This window comes from Sabethes cyaneus, chromosome 1 (genome assembly GCF_943734655.1).
Source record: "Sabethes cyaneus chromosome 1, idSabCyanKW18_F2, whole genome shotgun sequence".
NCBI lineage: Eukaryota > Metazoa > Arthropoda > Insecta > Diptera > Culicidae > Sabethes > Sabethes cyaneus.
Genome location: NC_071353.1, coordinates 144,654,412 through 144,676,088, shown reverse-complemented (window position 1 = coordinate 144,676,088; position 21,677 = coordinate 144,654,412). Strand labels below are relative to the sequence as shown.

The window sequence follows — 21,677 nt, the reverse complement described above, 5'->3', positions numbered from 1 at the left end:
ATTTTTTTTTCACCCGGATAATCGAGTTTAAAAACCCGAATAATCGAATCCCCGGATAATCGAATCCCCGGATAATCGAGTCCGGCCTGTATCGGCTTATAGTCTAAAGCATTTAGAGCTGTTAAAACTTCTCATTAAATTTCTATACGTCATACAGTTCTTCTTGTTTATTATTATTGGTCCCCGCTAACAAACGTAGTCCTAATAAAAGTCATCAACAGTTCCACCAATTATTCAAATTGTTACATGTGCCATAAACTACCAACCCAGAAGTCGGTACTTAAGAGCTATTCAGTAACAATTGTTCATTACAGTAGGAAAGAACCGAAAAGGTCAACTTTCCTAATTTCAAACCCTTTGCTTTTTGATAAACCGCATCCAAAGCAACTTCCTGTCCATCCCAACGCAAGAGGAGACATCCAACCACGTCACATGTCGGTACGAGTAGTTCGGACCATCACAGCCATCATCATCGACAAGGGCAACAATCGATTCGGGATGCTGTCCGTCCAATCGAAAGCGGAAAATTGAAATAAGGAAGCGGTTAAGCATCATAGGCCTTTTTTTTTGTTTTCAAACCTAACCTTCCTACTTCCAATCAGTCAATCCTTAGGGTTCTATGAGAAAGACAAATAGTAGCTGCGGAGAAAAGAAGAGCCATCCGAGAGGATGTGATGATTTGATTTGAACAGACCTGTATGCTAGTCGTTTTTTTTTCATCTTTCCTTTTCGAGACTCGACTGGCTTAAGTGGAAGTAAATATTTGACGTGTAAAGGCTTCTGATTTCCTGTCAGAAGCGTAACGAAGCGTATACATTTCTCCGTTGGTCCCATCAAGTCGCCGACCGCGCCGCTCGTTTATTGAACGAAGCGCGATTGCTTTAGTTTCAAGAAAAATTGAAGTCATTTCCAAATTACATCTAACTTTACGCTCCTCAGACTTTGAGCCTGAAACTGGTTGGCGTTTATTGCCGGCCCGCTCTCGACTCCATAAAATCGTCTCGAAATCGGTTTTATGATCCTTTCAAAACAGCAATTACTCTCGTTTATGCGTTTTTCTTATCTGCTGGAAACTCGCACGCACGCACACACAGTGCGCTTCAGCAGTGCGCTTGATGCGTGGCATCGTCCCAAATTGGTCAGCATCGTGGATCCCCTTTAACATTTTGGCATATCCTTTGTGCGAAGCTTAAGCTGCCAATTTTCGCGATCAACGCCACAGCTATTGATATCGTTATTTCGTGAACCCTGAGCATTGTCTTGACTGAAAGCTGACGACGGCGATCGTGCGATCAAACGGTTGATGACAGAAAATTATACGGAATGAGTATTAGATTTACAGCGTTGGTCAGCTTTAGTCGATGTTGCTGCTTCTTTTTTCGGGGTATGTCCATCTGTCTCCTCCTCGGATGGATTCACTTAATAACAGATCCTTTGCGCTCGCGCCTCGATCTACCTGTGAAAGCGAACGCTCGACAAGAGGTGTCAAATGGTGGCTGAGGTCATCATTATCACATCAACCGAACGGAGTTCGGTCACGAATGTGCTGATATTAAAAAAAAAGCCGAAACAATGTTAACGCGAAACGGAAGGGGCAGGTCACGGCAACAACAACAGCACACAAAAAAAGTGCACAACGAAACTTCATTTGCAAATGACGGCTGCGAAGTCGTTTCAACTAAGCCGGTGGCGGCTGTAATTTGAGCCAAACGATGCCCGATTCCATATCATTAGGAAATTTGCCGCTTATCTGCGGTGTGTGCATACTAATTGAGGCTCATTCAGGATTAGGGCACGTCACGCGCGATCGGACGCGATAATTGGAAGCGCTGCCTAGCTCTGTTGTGGAGCTGCGTTTGCAGTTGGAAGGCGTCAAATAAATCAATCTTAATTTTGAATGAAGTTTGAGTCAAAATTTAGTTGTTGATTACTAATTTTCACAAGAACAAGAGCAAGAGCAAGAGCAAGAACAAGAACAAGAACAAGAACAATAACAATAACAAGAACAAGAACAAGAACAAGAACAAGAACAAGAACAAGAACAAGAACAAGAACAAGAACAAGAACAAGAACAAGAACAAGAACAAGAACAAGAACAAGAACAAGAACAAGAACAAGAACAAGAACAAGAACAAGAACAAGAACAAGAACAAGAACAAGAACAAGAACAAGAACAAGAACAAGAACAAGAACAAGAACAAGAACAAGAACAAGAACAAGAACAAGAACAAGAACAAGAACAAGAACAAGAACAAGAACAAGAACAAGAACAAGAACAAGAACAAGAACAAGAACAAGAACAAGAACAAGAACAAACTTGACGTACAAAAAAAATACGAAAATACGAAAAGGAGTACAAAATTATGAAGCAAACAAAAACAAATTGACAAGGAAAATGAAATACACGAAAATGAAAAAAAAAATGAAAAAACTGGGAACAAAAATTAAAAAGAAACTGAAAACGAACATAAAAATTGCAAAAAAATACTAAATCTGATTATGAGAAAGAAAATGCAAAACAAAATATACAAGAAAGCGGAAAAGATGAAAACAAAAACAATAAAACTTAAAAAAATTGTTACGAAAGATAGAAACATTAATGGAAAAAACGAAAAAATGAAAAAATAACTGTAGAAAAAAATTGTAACAAAAAATGAGAAGAAAACGGAAAGGAAATACAATAAAGGAAGAGGAAAAGCAACAGCAAATGGAAAAGTAAAAGACGAAAACACAGATGAAAAAGAAGAATATAATTACAATAACGTAGGTGATTGGTTAGAGTATAGGTTTCTTGGATTATGAACCGTTTGGACCGTTATAACAAAATAATTAAGTGTCTGACCTCATCCAAGGTCAAGACGAAGCACTAGGTTGGTCTAGAAAGACCATTAAAACAAAAATCAAGGAGAAAAAAGAAGGAGTAAAAAATGACACGAAATTAAATTAAGAAGCGAAAAAAATTTAAACGAAAACGCAAAAGAAAGCCGGAAAGACAATTAGAGTGAGAAAACATGAATGAAAGAAAAATAAAATTAACAACACGGTTTTTACACTACACCATATTAAATTCAACCGAGTAACAATTTTCCATGCGAGTGTTTTGGTAGAGGAGTAGCCCGGGTCAAGCTAATCTGTTTTGCATTTTGTAGTATTTTTCTTGTACTTTTACATGGGTAATAAATGGCTTGAATATATTTGCATGTTTAGAAGTTATTGCTATTGAAAATTGTATGATTTTTAAACGAAAACTTTAATTTTCTCCGCAAATATTGACGATACCAAGTTACTATATTTTAGAAAAGTATGTAATTTGACTGTTTGAAAATCTTTGCCGAACATGTCAAATGTGTATAAATAATGTAGAAAGAACTGTGGTCAAAAATTGATCTTCGTAAAGTCTTCACAAAAATTGTTCCTTATCTCTAAAATTATAATAGCTAGAAGGTTACTTTCTTTGGCAAAGTTCTTTATAACAATCTTTTCAAAAATTTTGTAGAACATTGTTTTGCTGTATCTCTTACTGTTCAAAAAATAAATTTTTTATCTTACTTTTAGGGGGATTAATCAAATAATCGTTCATGCCATATGACAGAGCTTTTAACGCTGAGAAATTTCTCTCAACATATTTAACCTTCTGTCTGTTCAAAAAAATACTTACGTTGTCTGTACATTGGGGTCAATTTGACCCCAAAACTCAAACTACTCTATCTCAGCGAAAAATAGACGGATTTCCGAATTTTCAAATGTTTTAGAAAGGTAATTTAATGTACTAAATGATAAAATTATGAATGGCGACTTGGCGAGGGGGAACTTATACAAGGAGGGGTTTTAGTGAAAACAAATCGGAAAAATCGGATTTTTACAGATTTGTAACGTTTATATCTGGAAATCCTTACCAGCTAGAACGATGCTTTCTTCTACAAAAATATACGCGAACACGAGATCTTCAGTCATGTGTGGCATTTTACTGGATTTGCTCGCTAGATGGCGTTTATCCGGAAAAAACAATCTTTTCTGGTCTCAAATTTTTGGTTTCTGCTCGTGTAAATCGTTCTTGTTCTCGCTAAAGTGGATTATATAGACAAGATACGAAGTATACATAGTCCGGTGGTAGCGAAGACCTTGGTGAACGGTTCAGGATTCATCCGCCAGGTGGTGTACGTGTACCATTTTATAAATATTGGTCGCAGTCAAACAAGTAGATGACTTGCAAGTTTCCTGTCTACGGCAAGATTGGTCAGGTCATTCTATGATAGACAGTTTAGCATAGCATATAACCACTAGGTGGCGCTAGTATGCCTTTTGTTTTAATTTATTTATTGTGTATGAACATATTGTTTCGATAAGAGATCGTCATCTTCGACATTAATTAGCTTTTGCTAGTAACTAGTAACTAGTAACAATTATTCGCAATACTATATAGCCAATACATTACCGATTTAGCCAGGATGTATGTTAAAACGATCCGCAAAAATTGAACATACTACCAGAAGGAAATGAATACATCGTCAGCGTCACCTAGCGACCGAATTTCGTACCAAAATTTCCGGAATAGAGTGGTCTCGACTACTTGAACAATTATACCGTAGACAAAAAATCTTCTATCTAGGCAGTATTCTAAGCTGCGATAAAAACATAAAAACAAATGGTGCACCAATGCCATCTAGCGATCAAATTCTGAATCACACTATTAGCCATAGATTTTATCTGTCACAAGACCATATTTACTGCAAATCTTGTCTATCTGTCCAATTTTTCCGCGAACAAGAACGATTTACACGAGTAGCATTCATAAATTTAAAACAAAAAAAGTTTATTATTCTCGCCTTACCGCCACCTAGCGGGCAAATCCTGTAAAATGCCACACGTAACTTTGAAGATCCCATGTACGCGTATATTTTTGGAGAAGGAATTATCGCTCTAGGTGGTAAGGATTTCGTGATATAAACGTCACAAATCCGAAAAAATTCGATTTTCCGACTTTTCTTTACTAAAACCCCTCCTTGTAAAAGGTCCCCCTCGCCAAGTCACCATTCATAATTTTACTATTTAGTCCATTAAATTGCCTTTCTAAAACATCTGAAAAGTCAGAAATTCGTCAATTTATCGCTGAGATATACCAGTATGAATTTTGGGGTCAAATTGACCCCAATGTACAGACAACGTAAGTTTTTCAATAAAATTGTCGCAAAACGTAAGTTTTCGAAATTTTTTGATCAAATAACTTCTATTATAAAAGATCTCCGGTAGACATACCTAGTCGCGAAAAAAGTAGATTAATTCATTGAACAATAAAAAAGTTATAGCTTCTCAAAGTGGCCTGGGGTCAACTAAGGGTTAACCAGTATAATCAACCATTTCGGCGCAATTAAAAAAACGCGTGTTTTGATACCAATGGGACCACTGCACATAAGAAGGACTCCATATAAAGTAGCGGCCAAAATTGCCGAATGTAAAATTTCACATTTTAGCACATACTTAAACGCGGTTTTGTAGTAAATTGTCTATATTTTAAAGATTCGCGAATAAAATTTTGATAGAAAAAAATATCATGTAGAAATAAGCCGTCAAAGTTGCCCATTTCAAAAGTTTGAAAAATAGGTAATTTTAAATTAGTCAAAAAATTAAATACTTATCGCAGATGTAAATATTATTGCTATATATCATTTTGAAACTGATACCTTAGCCTATTATCGAAGTATCAAAACAGGAATTAAAAGTTTGCTATAATTTGACGTTTTCCGAAGAAAAATAATTTTAAAATTGTCATATTTTTAGCAAGTCTTTAAAATTTTAAGTACTCTTTCAACAAATTTGATTATCTTTGTTACTAAATTTATTTAATACATAAAGAGAGTTTCAATGAGAAAATGGGAGAGCCCCTGCTAGCAAGAACATTTTTTTCGTCAAGCAAATATTTATATCGGACACATTTGATCATTTTTCCCCAAATCACCCTAAATATGAGTTCTTATAAGTTTAAAACATTTCTTTTGTGATAAATATAACCTATAATCAATTTGAAACTAAAAAATTTTGGCCAAAAATCGCAATTTTCCGACTATTGTGCACTGTTCTTTGATTTTAAGTCACCGCAAAATCACTATCTTCAGGTTTAGTTGAAAATTTTCGGTGAAATAATGAAACTGATGAATATATCGCGTAACGTTTCAGCCTACTACTCTTCAGCTATCGTCTGACGCATTCTTCTAGTATTTACGCCACATTCATATCAGTTATTCAGCCTTCATCAGTGGGCTGGTTTTCGTTCCGTCCAACTGGCTTGTTGTTGTTACTCAGAGTAACGGGATATATTCATCAGTTTCATTATTTCACCGAAAATTTTCAACTAAACCTGAAGATATTGTGCACTGTGCGGGAGTGAGATTGTGCCAAAAAACAAAAATGTTTATTTGTGAAAATTTATTATATCTAGGGAAACTGGTGACCTAAATTCAAAATGATGATGAACATAACATATTTATCCATAACTTAGAATGGAACACAGAAAATATTAGCAATCTATTTAGCCTAAACAGGGTTTCAAAGTTCGCGATCAAAAATACTCGGAAATAACGCTTGTAAAAAATGTCCTGCATAAACCAACCCAAACAAGAAATCGCATCAAATTGCTAATTTGAAGGTATATAAGGTAATCATTTACAATGTATTGAAAGGTTATTATGCGTTGGATAAGTATTGATACGAAAATAATATATTTCCAAACTTTGTACTTTTCGAGCTTCACGGGGGTGAGATTGTGCCAAGCCATAATGATCGATCCAATTTGTGGATTTCACATACACAACAAAAATACGTCAGTATACACCAGTACACTCACATTCTTTACTATTGAGCACAATATTTTGACAGATTAGATTGCATCATCCATTTTGGAGCAAACAACATCGTAGGTCTGCTAAATAAGGCCATTACAAATATTTAAAAAAGTTTTTGTCCCTCCTGTGTTGGGCCACTTAAGGGGGGGGGCGAAAAAAAACAAAGAGAATTTTTTAATGGAGCAAAAAAAATGGATTTTAGGCATTTTTATTTAAAGTTTAAACGTGAAAACCAAATCTACTCTTACTTTTAATAAATACGTTGTTATTTTTCATGCAAAAATCTACGAACAAAAAGACAAAAACGAGTTTCGGAAATTAAACTGTTTGAACTTCCATTTCTATTTCGTGACAGAACCGTTAACTCAACTCGTACACTCATTTTTCGAGTTTTTCAAGCTGTAGAGCCCACAGACAATTGTTTTTATAAAAAAATTAACTCATGTCCTATTATTATTTTTTTGCCCCCTGATTTTTCAAGCCAATTTTCAAGGGGGGTGACAAAAACTTTGAAATTGATTTGCAATGGCCTAATTTAAACTAATATTTACTTTTTTTCTGGAAATTTTTGATGCTTTGAATAAACACTCTAATATAAGACAAATATATTATACCGTGTATAAACTGCCAGTTTTAAGGGGACATGAACGACTGCAAATTTTGAAGAAATCAATTTTTTTCAGATTTTGATTCTGCAGTCTTTTCCGCTTATTTTGATTCTAAATTTGTAATGATTCGACCACGGGAAGTGACCGAAAAACGAACATACACATAAACATTCCAGTGCGGCGTGGAACAACTTCGGCGGATCTCTACGGTAGTTGTTAATTGAACAATTTAGTATATATTGAGATTTTTTAAATCAACTTAGTTCCTAAATAATGTGTATACTGAGCTAAAGAACGTATGCTTTTTTGGCATAATCTCGCCCCGGATGACGGTACCAAAAATAAAAAAAAATCGTAAGAAAGGAATTTTTTAACTTTAGGAGAGAACAATAAATACTAGAAATAGATTTATGACCCCTACAAGTCAAAACACATGACTCTCAAAAAAAATTTTAGTACCAAAAATATGATTCGATTATCCGGGCTGAAAATAAAAGTAAACACCTGGATAATCGAGTCCGGGCTGTATGAACATATATAGGTGTGGAACCATAAGCTATGCCCGGCAACTATCGTTCGATGCGTCAATTTCTGACTGACTCGGCATCGTTCTTGGTTGGTGGCATCGATCGTCATTGCTCTGAACCTCGTCTTCCCTAATTTATTGGGTTATAGAGAATAGAATCGATTTGTGTGCACTAGCGTGTAACACTCGCTAGAGGTGCTTTGACACGGTAGCTCCAGACCGCAAAAAATGCCGTAACAAAACGAAAGCGGCAAAAGTACGTAGATTGTAGACCACATTAATGATTAAATATTTGAATTGTGACCACAAAATAATAATGTCATAACGCGACTGAAAATATAGTAAAGAACATCGTAAATGGCGTGTGACAAGACTCAGCTAATGATTTATATCGAGGTAGATGTTTACTAGCAAAGGTAATCGCGGATGAAGTTTTCTTTCAAATAGTTTGTTTTGAACCGGGTTGCGGCCAACGGGAAATTCATTGAACAAAAATTACAGTGAAATTGAGTTAGTTTGTGCAAATAATCAGTCGCTGTCGACATCACTTGTGATGCCACAGGCCGTTATTGAGTGGGGTAATTCAATTGGAGTTCTTCTTCAACTTGAAGTACCACGGCTTACTTAACAAGTGTTGACGTTAGTAGTGTTACTGCGGTAAAATTCCTTATTTCGCGCAAAATTCTCCCACTAGTGAACTCAAGTAGTAGATACAAGTAGTATGAGAAATATGTGCAGCTCTTGGTAATAATTAGGTTTCTAAGTCATCGTCATCGTCACTTTATTCCGCTATCGCACCGCTCACTCGGTCGTTCGGCGGTCTCCAATCGAGAACTCATCAAATCTACTACCCGAGGAAGGTGTGATAACGCGGGCGCGCGATAAGATAATTGAAGATGTGTCGTCGAGATGGCTTTTGATCGACATATTGTCGGCGGGAACGCTGCAAAGTGCCACCAGTTCCACCGTAGTCGTTTGTAAGTCAAGATGTGGTCGACGACCGCTTTGGTGCTGCTTCTAGTGGCAAGTGTTTTCGCCGGTATTCCATTACCGAACGGGCAGCGGCTAGCGACCGTTCGGCAAGATACGGCCGAAACAGGATACCGTCTACCGAACACAACGCTACCGCTGAAGTACGACGTTGAGCTACTTACGCACGTTCACGATTACCAGAATGCACACCAGTTTGATTTCTATGGAAATGTTACGATTCAACTGCAAGTGCAGGAGGACAATGTGCAGAACATCGTTCTGCATTATCGTCAACTTACGATTTCGCACGTTAAATTGACCGAAATCAGTGAAACAGTGAATCCACCGATAATCGATGACGATACCAGTTTTACCACCGATGTCACTTTTGAGTTTCTGACCATTCAATCGCCGGTTGTTCTGAAAAAATTGAGAACTTACTTGCTGGAGATTCAATACAGTGGAGTGCTACGGAACGATAATGGTGGCTTTTATCGGTCCTCTTACATCGATGCTAACGGTGTCACAAAGTGGATTGCCACTACGCAGTTTGAATCCACGGATGCAAGACACGCCTTCCCGTGTTACGATGAACCGGCCATTCGGGCACCGATTGGATTGAAGCTAACCCATGGAAGCACCTATCATGCAGTCTCGAATATGCCCATCAAGTCCGTCAGCGGTGATTCGGTTTACACGACGACGGAATTCGAAGATACACCCGCCATGCAAACCTATCTGCTGGCTTTTGTGGTTTCCGATTTCGCTAATATCAGCGATGCGACTAACAAGCAGTCGGTATTTGCCATTCCAGCTGCCATCGCCAATGGGGACTTGAATTTCGCACTCCAGGCTGGAGTTCGGGTGATCGAAAGTTTGGAAAGTTACCTTGGCGTGAAGTACAGTTTACCGAAGCTTGATCAAATCGCAATACCGGACTTCGCCGCTGGTGCAATGGAAAATTGGGGTTTGGTAACCTACCGGGAGGAGGTTCTCATGTACAGCCCGACTAAATCACCGATGAGTCAAATGAAGCGTTCGGCTGCGATTATTGCGCACGAGTATGCGCATCAATTTTTCGGAAATCTCGTGTCGCCAGCCTGGTGGAGTTATCTGTGGTTGAACGAAGGATTTGCCACCCTGTTCGAGTACATTGCGTCGCATCAAGCGTATCCGGAGCTGCGTATTATGGAAATGTTCACCACCGGGGCCTTGCAGCGGGCCTTCCAAACGGATGCCCTCGAATCGACCCGTGCGATGAATTGGTACGTGGAATCGCCGGCTGCTATTGCGGAGTTGTTCGACGATATAGCCTACCAGAAAGGTAAGTGTTAGTGAACAATATAATGGTTACACAATTCACCCTTTTAAATTACAAATATTCAACACTACACACTTTTGTCTACCCAGACATTAACAAAAGGTGTGGTACCCGACCTTTCAGAAGAATATTTTGATCTGGAAAAACGGAGTAATCGTAGGATGGCGAATCTGTTATTACTTATCACAAAAATACAGACTGATTCAGTTAAAAAATTCGGATTTTCGTGTGCAATTGGATTTAAATTGAAGTTGAAATTAGACTAACATTAGAATTGAAATTGGACTTGACGCATAGGACATCAAATCAGACTTCAATTTGGATTGATTTGGGCTTAAAGTTTTACTTCATATTACACTGGGAATTAGACATAAAATTGGGTTTGAAATTGTTAAAGTCAAACTGGAATGGAATTTGATTCAAATTGGACTTGGAATTCGACTGGGAATTACATTTGCAATTAAACTTAAATTGGGACTAATTTGAACTTGAAGTTTTACTTCAAATCGGACATGGACACAAAGTTTTACTTGAAATTAAAATTGAAATTCTTCGTCTTATTCTCTCACACGTTTTACCTCTGTTCCGTTTCTCCTCGTGTTGTTGCGTTTTTTCTTCGCTGTTGTACCGTTTCCTTGGTTTTTGCTTTCAATTTCCTTCCATTATTCTCACTTTTCTTCCGTGTTTCCCGTTTCATTGTTTCGTTTTTATTCTATTTCTGTCCAATTTTGTCCTTTTTTCAGTCCGTTCATGTTTTTCACAGGATTTTTGTTATTTTCTTTCTCGTTTTTCGTCTTCTCTCTTCCCTTTCCCCGCTTCCAGTTGTTGTCTGTTCTATGTCTTTATTCCCTTTCTTTCTCGTTTTTCGTTTTCTTCTGTTCTGTTTTTTCCTTTTTATTACCTATTTTTGTTTTGTCTGTTACGTTTATTCTGTTTTAGGCTTCCTTTTTTCCTTTCCACTTCCGGTTCTTTTTCTCTTTTATTTTACTTTTTTCAGACCGTTTTTCTATCCCATTTTCCCGTTTTTTGTTCCAGCTATCTCCGTTTGTACCCCGTTTGGCATTCTTTTTTCCTGTTTTGCTCGTTACCTCTATCACTTTTCGCTCTCTCTCTCTCTCTCTCTCTCTCTCTCTCCCTCTCTCTCTCTCTCTCTCTCTCTCTCTCTCTCGCTATTTTTCTTTTCCCTCTTGGTTTCTATTGTTTCCGTCTTTTTCTCTGTCGTTTTTCCCTATTTGTTACCGCTGTTATTTCTTTGTTTGTTTGCTTTTGCCTTTCCTGTCTTGTTTCTCGCACTTTTTTCAGTCCATTTTTCAGTTCCATTTTTCGTCTTTTTTACTCGTTTTCAAGTCAGGCATTTTCTATCGTGCTTCGAATGTTTTCTTTTTTTGGTTTCGGTTTTCGTCTTGCTTTTGATTTTTAACTCAAATTCAATCCCGATCTTTGTTTTCATCTGTTATATCTCTTATTATGTCCGGTTTTCCACCTTTTCTGTCATATTTTGTTTTTTTTTGTTTAACCCCTTTTGTCCTCCGTTTTCATTTTTTTATTCTTTCCATTGTTTTTTTCTGTTCCGTTTTTTCTCTTTTTCTCTTCTCTGTTTTCCTGCTCTCGTGTAACTACTTTTCTGTCCGGTTTTTCCTTTTTTTCCCGTTTTTTTCCTTTTCTGACTGGTTTATTCTCATTTTATATTTCGTTTTCTTCGTGGTTTTTGCTTCTTCACTCTTACTTTTTTTCTCTGCTGTTCTTCGTCTTTTTCTGTCCAGTCTGCTAGTTTTTTCCTTCCTAGCTTTTTTAGTTTTTAGCCTCCCAGTTGGTCTCCAGGTATGTTGCTGGCCTAATAAGCCAGTTGTCGCATGTTCGAATCTCGGCTGGGAGAGGCTGTTAGAGTCAATAGGATCGTAGCAACTGGCCCTGTATTTGTCCTGCACTCTAACAGCTGGCTGCGAAGTCTGTCGTATAAAAACCGAAGGTCAAGTTTCGATAACGGAATGTAGCAGGCTAGGCTTCCTAGTTTTTCCCTCGTTTTCCATCTTTTTTCCTCTTTTTCTCTCTTGTTTGTCCTACTTTTTTCTTTTTTTATGTTTTCTCGTTTATCCTCTCATTCTATCCCGTTTTTTCTATCGTTTTGAAAAAATGTCAGCTTCATGCCAGTTTTTATTCTTTTTCTATTCCGCGTCATTTCTTTTTTTTTCTATCCCGTTTGTCCAGTTTTCATCAAGTTTTCCGTTATGGCGTTTTTCACTTTTGTCGTCTGTTGTCCCAATTTTTCCTATTCTACTTGTTATCCTGGATAGCAGCAGGACATGGGCTAGATCCATCGATAATCCATCTGCGAATATGCTAAGAAAGTTATAAGAAACTGTTTGATCTACGTTGCTTGGTTCATGAGATATTAACTTTTGAATTAGGTAAATAAATACAGTAATGTTCCTATTTTGTCAGCCTCATGTTGAATTTTGCGCTGACAAAATCGGGAATTTTTTTTCAAACTGTAATTTTAAGTCAATTAAGACCTTGCGATACCGAAGAATTCTACTAAAAATTAAACTTTAACCCTCCATTGGTCGGTGTTAAGTCAGACCGAACCAAGTGACATGATTTCGAGAAAATCGCCTTCAAAGTTTGCTGCTTTGTATGGTTTATACCTATCAATCATTCGAAATCATCTCATAACTTTATAACATTTATGTAGTCTGATTAGAGTAAAATGTATATTAGAAAATTCTTGATCGTAATCGCTGTCATCGACTCATTTTTTAAATTTTGCGACTTGGTGCGGTCTGATTTAACAGCGACGACCAATTGGTCAACCGAAAGCTCAACGCCATCTAATCAACCGGGAACAGCACACTGGTCTAGAACCTGAATGGTGCGCATTAGAGTTTTGAACTGGAAAACTAGGTTTTAGGTTTTTGGAACTTTTGGAAGAGTTTCTTAAATTTAAAAGTTTTATAGTCTAGTGGAATTCAAATTTTGATTAATCCCCCTAAAAGTGCAATTTATTTTTCTTCAGTTTCAATATAACAATGATGTGCTTTGCAAGGTTTTATAGCACATTATTACAAGAAATTTTGCTGAAGACAGTAACCTTCTATCTCTTCAGCAAAGATAGAAAAATACTATTTCTATACAAGAAAATGGTTAAAATCAATTTTTATATTTTAGCTGTTTATGAGTTGTTGTATGACTTTTTTCTGTTTTACAGATGTACAAATAGTAAAAATACAAAACATCGTTCAATATAGTATAGTATATAGTATATCTTTGCTTATTTAGGAACTATAGAATTTTTAATATAAAAATACCCTAATTTTGACCCCGAATTTCTCGCAAAAAAGGCATAATTTTATTCAAAAACTCTCCCCGTGGAAACAGAATGGTTTCATGCAGATTGAAAAGTTTCATAAATCATGTTTAAAAGCACAAAAGTTAAACAAAATTTATAGGTTAACAAAATCGTGATAAAAAGCTGATAAATTCGGGGTTAGACAAAATCGGGAGTAGACAAAATCGGAACGTTACTGTGTTCAGGAAAACAACTCTGAAAAACTCAGCCATAACTTGGGAGCAAAAAAAAATGTTATCATAAAAAGATTAGAAATTGATGAACAAAAGCAAAATGAACAATGAAAAATGAAAAATGAAAATAAAGCATGACAAATTTGTAAAAAACTACCGATACCTTAGGTCCAGCCAAAAACTCGGGGTCGGTTTGAATCAGAGGGTTAAATCCCATTTTACGAAGGCGGGATCCCACCACTACGTGCTTCGGTTATTTGTCATTTAATTTTGAATGGTTTGTGTGGATTACTGTTATCGGACATCGTTCTGATATCAACAATACAGCACATTTGTAGACAATTTTATCAATCTGTAATTTACCGTTGCGAACAATGTTGGCTGTTCTAAGCCAAATCTAATCTGAAATTACAGCACATAATTGGTATCACGTGTTGTACCGCCATTCAGTCTGGTCTTTTTCTTTAATGCGAAATTAGTTGATTTAGGTAGGCGCACTCGCAACGTGCGGGTAGGTACGTGCCAAATTTATTGTTTGATAAGTGATGATTAGCAAACTTAGAAAACAGCTCAGTCATTCCATGACGAACGTACAAAGCTTTTTCGTTTAACGACAAGGTCACCGCGGAGTTCACTGATGGCTGCAAATACGATAACCGATTTTTTTCTCATCTTCTGAACTCCTTTCCTAACTAATCATTCGTATTGCTGCAGAAAGCGATCAGGCTGCACGAGAGGAGCCTGCAGATTTCAGTACAGAAGATATGAAAGTAATATGTCTTCTCGGTTCAATACTCCAAATTTGAAGCAGATGGTGTGGATTGCATAGGATAAATCTTCACTATAAAAAATCCTTTCCCCTAGAGGTAATTTTCAATATCTAAATATAGGGATGCAGCTCTAAAGGATCCAGACAAGGAATATCAACTGCATGAATAATATAAAAAGTTATTTCTGTAATTTCCGTTACGGGGCTCATGAATTTTTTTCACCAACGTGACTTAGGACATTTATGCGTATATTCATAGCAAAAGCATTAAAAATCGCAAGTCGGATTATCATTTGCATATTCAAGTCAAAAGAATTTCATACAAATCTTTAAATTCGTTCAATTTTCAAAAAATATTGCTTGTTGCAAGTTACCCCGTTTAAGGTGTTACCAGTAACAAATTAGTTGAAAAATTCTACAACAGCCAATATTGATCGCATATTTTTTCTCAATATGTGAAATTGTTCTATACTAGACCTAATAACTTTGTGTTAATTAAATGTCCTCAAATGTACTACAGATAAGTTTTCACTTGCACTCATAGTTGAGAACTGTTGCAAGTTACCCCGTTTGACGGTATAATACTAGTTAAGCCCGTATTTTACGATCCGGAAAATATAAATGTCTGTCAAGAAAACTGCGTAAACATTCCATTTGCCAGTGTTTGCGAAGATGTTTAATCTTTGTATCCAGTCTGTATTTAGTCCAGTCGAGCAATCGAAAATAGCAGAGCAGTCGAGTTGAGTTGAGCAGTCGATTCGAGTAGTAAGTCGAGCAAATGAGTCGAGCAGCAGAGTCGAGTGATCCAGTCGAGCAGTTGAGTCGAGCGGTTCAGTCGAGTAGCCCAGTCGAGCAGGTGAGTCGAGCAGCTCAGTTGAGCAGTCGAGTTGAGCGGTCAAGCATTCTTTTATTTTTCAATGTGGTTTCAACCAGTTGGTCATTCACTACAGTCGAGCAGTTGGATCGAGTAGTTCAGTAGAGCAGTTGAGTCGAACAGTTCAATCCTGTTGAGCAGTTCAGTTTAGCAGCCAATTCGAACAGTCAAATTGAGCAGTTGAGTCGACCAGTCCGGCCGAGTAATTAGATCGAGCAGCGAAATCGAGTAGTCTAGTCGAGCAGCCGAACCGAACAGTCTAGTCGAGCAGTCGGCACGAGTAGTAAGTCGAGCAGTTGAGTCGAGTAGTACAGTCGAGTAGTACAGTCGATCAATCAATTCGAGCAGTCTAGTCGACCAGTTGAACAATCGAGCAGTCCAGCAGTCGACCATTGAGGTGACTGAAAATAGAACCCATTGCAACGAAAGCATGGCGTCCTGTCAGGGGCCTGTTTTTAGTTACCGATAAGCCTCTTAGTAAATTATTTTTCTCAAAATTTGTCTGTGCCATGAAACAGAGGTCCAAAACTAAGGTTATATGTATTTTACTGGCTTTTTCTTTTCTATTTAATACACAAAAGAATCAATCCTAAAACATTTTAAAAACTTTTTCGGACATTTTTTTCGAACACATTTCCTATAAAACATTCTAGAAGCTGTATTTTAGATATAAGCTAGAACACAATGAGACGAGACGTTGGTAGTAATTTGGTAGTGCTATAGTTTAATCAACACGCCACAAATGGTGGGTGTTTCACGACTGGGGATAATCCCCTACTTAGTTGGTTTGCCGTCCTGCTCTTCAATTCCATCGAGTACTTTCCGTCAGATCTCGTTCCACCTGGTCTAACCATCTTGCTCGCTGCGCTCCTGTTTGTCTTGCTCATACCGGATTTGAAGCGAACACCATCTTTGTAGAATAGTTGTCCGACATCCTTGCAACATGCCCTGCCCATCGTATTCGTCCAGCTTTAGCAACCTTTAAAATACTGGGTTTGCCATAGAGCGAGTTCATGGTTTATCCTCCGTTGTCCTGTACGCCACCGGGTTCGAAAGTTCCGAGCACCTGTAGGTCCTCTCGAGCATTGTCCATGTTCCATGCCCGTAGAAAACAACCGGTCTAATACAGTTGTCTTGTACAGGGTATACTTTGTACGGGGGCTTAGTTTTCTTGACCGCAATTGCTTGTGATTGCATGGTAAGCACGACTTCCGCTGTCAATATGCCTTCGAGTCTCACGACTGGTATCATTATCCGCCGTTGGCAGTTAGCCAAGGTAGACAAATTCGTCGACTACCTCAAACTCATCGCCGTCGATCGTTACAATACTGCTCAAGTGGCGTTCATCAGTCTTGGTTCCACCGGCCAGCATGTACTTTGTTATAGACGTATTTACCTTCAACAGGGCTTGAAAAGGGATCGCAAGTTGAATGTGACTGGCGTGAATGCGAACTTTCCGCATTCAAACTCCGCTTTTTGAACGATCATTTGACTGTTTTTTGAATCCAGTCAATCTGCCGCTTGCGCTGCTGCCGTCTTACAATTTATGCGGCATCTCAGCAAAAGCAAACAGTTGATCTCCCGTTTTGCTTTGCGCTTTGAGAATATAAACTGCAAACTGACTGGAAGCCTACGGTGACGTATTTTTTCGTTTCTCTTTTAGTCTCCAAACCGGCTGCTCACAGTAATAGTATGTCACCCGGACGTCGGTCCGACGCAAGCAAAATATTCGTTTGTATTGGACGGAGTCCGACCGACTTCTTCCATGCACATGTAGTGGTTGTTTTTTTTGTAGTATTGAATCATACGATTGTGCGGTTGCTTTTCGTCAGCGTGGTGACTGCGAGTCATTTGACTGTTTTGCAGTCATTCGCTGCTCCAAACGGTAAAGGCAACTTGATCGAAACGAAAATGTTAAAAAGCTTTAGAACGCGTTCGTTCTACTGCGTGCAATCGGCGTTTGACTGAGCAAACTGCCAGTTGTGTTATGTATAGCGTTCGTATTCCACCGCTAAACGGACGGTGTGAACTTGAATGCGCGTTGGTGTGACTGAGGTAGAAAAAAAGGATCGGTCGAAGCCCTGACCTTCAACCCTTCTACTTCGCGCTTTAGTGTGGTATACCGTTGAGCCACCGCCACAGATGTTCTGCCGATAATATCCATGTCATCGGCAAAGCAGATGAATTGATTAGATTAGATTAGATTGATCAAGATCGTGCCCCGCGTGTTGACATCCGCTAGGTTCATAACACATTGTAGCGCAATGTTGAACAGCAGGCATGAGAGACCATAGCCTTGACGAAGCCCTCTGGGTGATTCGAATGTACTCGACAACCACCCGAAATCCGAACACAGCACTGTGATACCATCCATCGAATCCGTTTGATGAGCTTCCTGAGGAAGCTGTTCTCGTCCATGGTTTTCCATAGCTCTTTTCGGTCGATGGTATCATATGCTACTTTGAAGTCAACGAACGAATGCTGCGTGGGAGCTTTGCGTTCATGGTCCTTTTGAAGGATCAACTACAATGTAAATATTTGATCCGTTGTAGACCGACCTTCGATGAAGCCGGCTTGGTAAATTCCTACAAATCTGTTCGCAATTGGTGATAGACGGCGGCAAACGATTTGAGAACGGTGACCGCTCGGTAGTTTTCATGGTCCAACTTGTTGCCCTAAGATCGGGTAGATAACCCTATCTTTCCACTCCTCCAGTAGCTGTTCTGTCTCCCAAATCCTAACAATTAGCCATTTTAATAAGCTCTGCTACGATACAATTTTTCCCAGCCGATTTATTGTTGTTTAGGTGTATGATGGCCTTTCGCGTTTCCTGTAAACAATGCAGCCACTCCAACTCCGCATACCCCTGTGCACTTCCAGGTAGCGCTTTTTCTCTCGGAAGATTTGGTCTTGCCACAACCATCAGATAGTTGTGCGAGTCAACGTAGCGCTTCGATAGGATCTGACGTCAATGCTGTCTACGAAGTGCCGGCAGTCGATCAAAGCCTGGTTGATTTGTAATTCTCTATGATTCGGTGACCTCCAGGTGTACTTGTGAGGAGTTCCCGGTTAACAGCGGTCCCAAATACGTCACCGTCAGCGATCATTATCAAGGGAAGACGCGCATTTGTCTTCTATGAGCCTATGGACCTATTTATGTATTTGGTCTGGCGTAGATTGGTGTAGAAGTTCCGGGCTACGATATTAAAGTCATCTGCAAAATCTAGGAGTCGGCTAGTACTTCTACTTCTACCAGCTAACCAACCAACCAACCAACCTGTCTTCTACTTGCCGTTTTTCTTTTCACTGTACTCGGTCCTGGGCTACTCGTCGCCAATTCGTTGCGCGTCTCCACACACGCAAGTCGGGTTCAATCTGGTCCAAGCCATCTAGCTCGTTGGGTCCCTATATTCCTGGTTCCGATGGGGTTCTTGAAGAGAACGGATTTCACTGCACATCCGTCCGACATCCATGCGACGTGGTCGGCCCATCGTAGTCTCGCAACTTTCGCCAGTTGTACGATGGAAATCTCTCCAGGTAGTGCCTGCAACTCGTGGTTCATACTGTGGTTCATATGATGCCAATACCGAGGGATATTTCGATAAACGGTTTTTCCGTATCGATAAATTTGAAAGGAGAAGGAAAACCCCTGGGAGTAAAGCAACTTAGCTTCTTATCCCACAGGCACAAAACCTTCTTTTATGTATGACAAAGGATTGCACTTCCAGTGAGTTAGATAACTTCTTAAGGAAGTGCATAATTAACTGCATCTCAAAAATAACAACAGCCAACTGGGGCTTTCATTGGACCTTAAGTACGTCCAGGTTGAAATCCGATAGCAGGTCATAAGCTGAAGCAGTCTTATCACTCTCTTTTTGTTCCTAGTTTGTTCCGCTCGGCACTGGAATACTTATGTGTATGATCGAATATCATCCACTTCGCGTGGTCGAATCATTACAAAACTAGTGTCAATATAAGCGATAAAGTCTGTAGAATTAAAAGCTGAGTGATTTTTTTGAAATTTTCAGTTAGATATATTGAAAAAATCACTTTGTCCAATCTTTTAGCTGTTGTAAACTGCTCTAGAAATCTTAACTCTATCATGAAATATTGCAAATATTGTATTAAAGTTTTCCATTTTAATTAATTTTATTACTTCTTTTTGTTTCCTTCGTCAGCTGGATCGGTTCTGCGCATGTTGCAGCACGCTTTTGGTGATTTAAACTTCCGCGCCGGGCTGAAAAACTATCTGGAAGCAAAACAATTCCAGGCCGCCACACCGGCTGACCTTGCTGCCGGGTTGCAGCAGGCAGTCACCGCCGGTAGTTGGCTAAATATCAAAGTGGAGGACATCCTAAGCTCATGGGCCGACCAGGAAGGTTACCCAGTGCTGCACGTTAGTCGTAACACTACTAGCGGTGTGATCGAAATTCGCCAGGAACGGTATCTGCTGAAGGAATCGGAAACTGCTTCGAACGCAACGTGGTACATTCCATTCAATTATGCCTCGAGACAATCAACCGTTTTCCTAAATACGGATCCCAGGGGATGGCTAACTGAAGTCAGTGCTGAAATACATCCGTCGGCAAGTGTTAATTGGAACAATGACGAATGGGTTATCTTCAACAATCAGCAAACCGGCTATTATCGTGTCAATTATGACGAAAATTTGTGGCAACTTATTACGAAAGAGCTACGCGAAGGCGAATTCAAGATCATTCATCCCCAGAACCGAGCGCAATTGATTGATGACTCGTTGAATCTGGCACGTTCGGGTCACATCAAGTACGGCATCGCATTGGAGCTGGTTCGATACCTTATCAATGAAAACGAGTACATTCCCTGGGCATCGGCTAGCAACGGCCTAACCTATCTGAACAGAATGCTTTCTGGTTCGTCAAATTATGCCCAGTTTAAAAAGTACGTCTGGGAATTAATTGAACCTTCGTTCAAATCGTATGGAATAACCGGTAAGGCTGATGAGTCTCACTTTGATAAACTGATGCGTAGCACCCTTGTAAACTGGGCCTGTACGGTGGATTCGGAAGACTGCTTATCGCAGACCAAGGATCTGCTAGCCGAAGTGGTCCGCAACAGAACGATCGATATTGATCCGAACATCAAATCGCTGGTCTACTGTCATGGACTTCGCGATGCGGTTCAAGACACCTACCTATTTGTTTTGGCCCGCATGCAAGATTCGCAGGACTCCGCGGAGCGAATGCAGCTGTTGAGTTCCTTGGGTTGTTCGCAGAATGCTGATCTGTTGCGTATGTTCTTGGATACATCGTTGGACGAAACGGGTGACACCGGCTACCGAGGTCAGGAACGACCTCGTGTGCTGAGTTCCGTTTTCAACGGCGGTAAGCTTGGGCTTGGAATCGCTATGGAATTCCTAGGCGAGAATGCGGCGGCTATCGAGCGACTGTACAGTCGGTTCGGTGGTCGAGCAGTCGGATCGGCCATTATCGAAATGGCAGGGTTGATTGTGACAAAGGAACAGAACGAACAGGTAACTTTGGTGTGGTGGGGGTTTGGTAATTTAGCGAGAAAGTTACTAAGAACTAATTTCAATTTTAGTTTGAGTCGTTGGTGGTGAAGCTGCAAAGTGGAAATTACCTGAATGAAGATGAAGTGAAAACTGCTAGAGAGATATCTGGAGAAAATCTGTTCTGGACTAACAAATACCTTGCTGGAATTGAACGCTGGCTGGAGGATAATGTTGGTTCTAGTTCAATGGTTCCAAGAGTCGATTATCGATTGTTTACTGCTTTGTGTGCGGTGGTTGCGGTGAACTTTTATCTGAAAAAATAAAAGAAAACAAGTAGAATTAGTTGAAAATAGTTCAAATTAACGCCGTTTCGAGTTAAAATAGATGACGTAATAAATTTCCAAATATGTTATAACAGTAACTGTAAAGCTTTTTTTGTTTGTATGAACTCATTAGTCCCGCCATTTGTTAGTTGTTTCATGGCAAATTTATGAAATATAACATGATATAGAACTCAAGGTTTGCTCAAAATTCACCTGTTAGGCCCCTTGGCGAACGAGGGGTCCACTATTTCAAGGTATCAAAAGTGTAATTCTTATTTTTTAACCATTTTCAACCAATTAAGCACAAAAGTTCGAATATTTGTACACCTCGTGTCAGTAGTGGCCCCGTTCCAGCGAGAATTATTCATGGAACTTGCGAACCGAGCGTGTGCATAAAATATTTATACGTCTGGCATTAAGGGACTTACTCTGGTG

At 39.1% G+C, this 21,677-nt stretch overlaps 1 protein-coding gene across 1 annotated transcript; it reads left to right on the top strand.

Annotated features, from left to right (window-relative positions):
* The first annotated feature begins 8,960 nt into the window (after positions 1-8,960).
* Positions 8,961-21,242, top strand: LOC128746336 (aminopeptidase N-like). The gene is made up of 3 exons (XM_053843386.1): positions 8,961-10,269; positions 19,607-20,940; positions 21,009-21,242. The coding sequence occupies exons 1-3, from the start codon at positions 8,961-8,963 to the stop codon at positions 21,240-21,242; spliced, it is 2,877 nt and encodes a 958-aa protein (XP_053699361.1).
* The last annotated feature ends 435 nt before the right edge of the window (positions 21,243-21,677 follow it).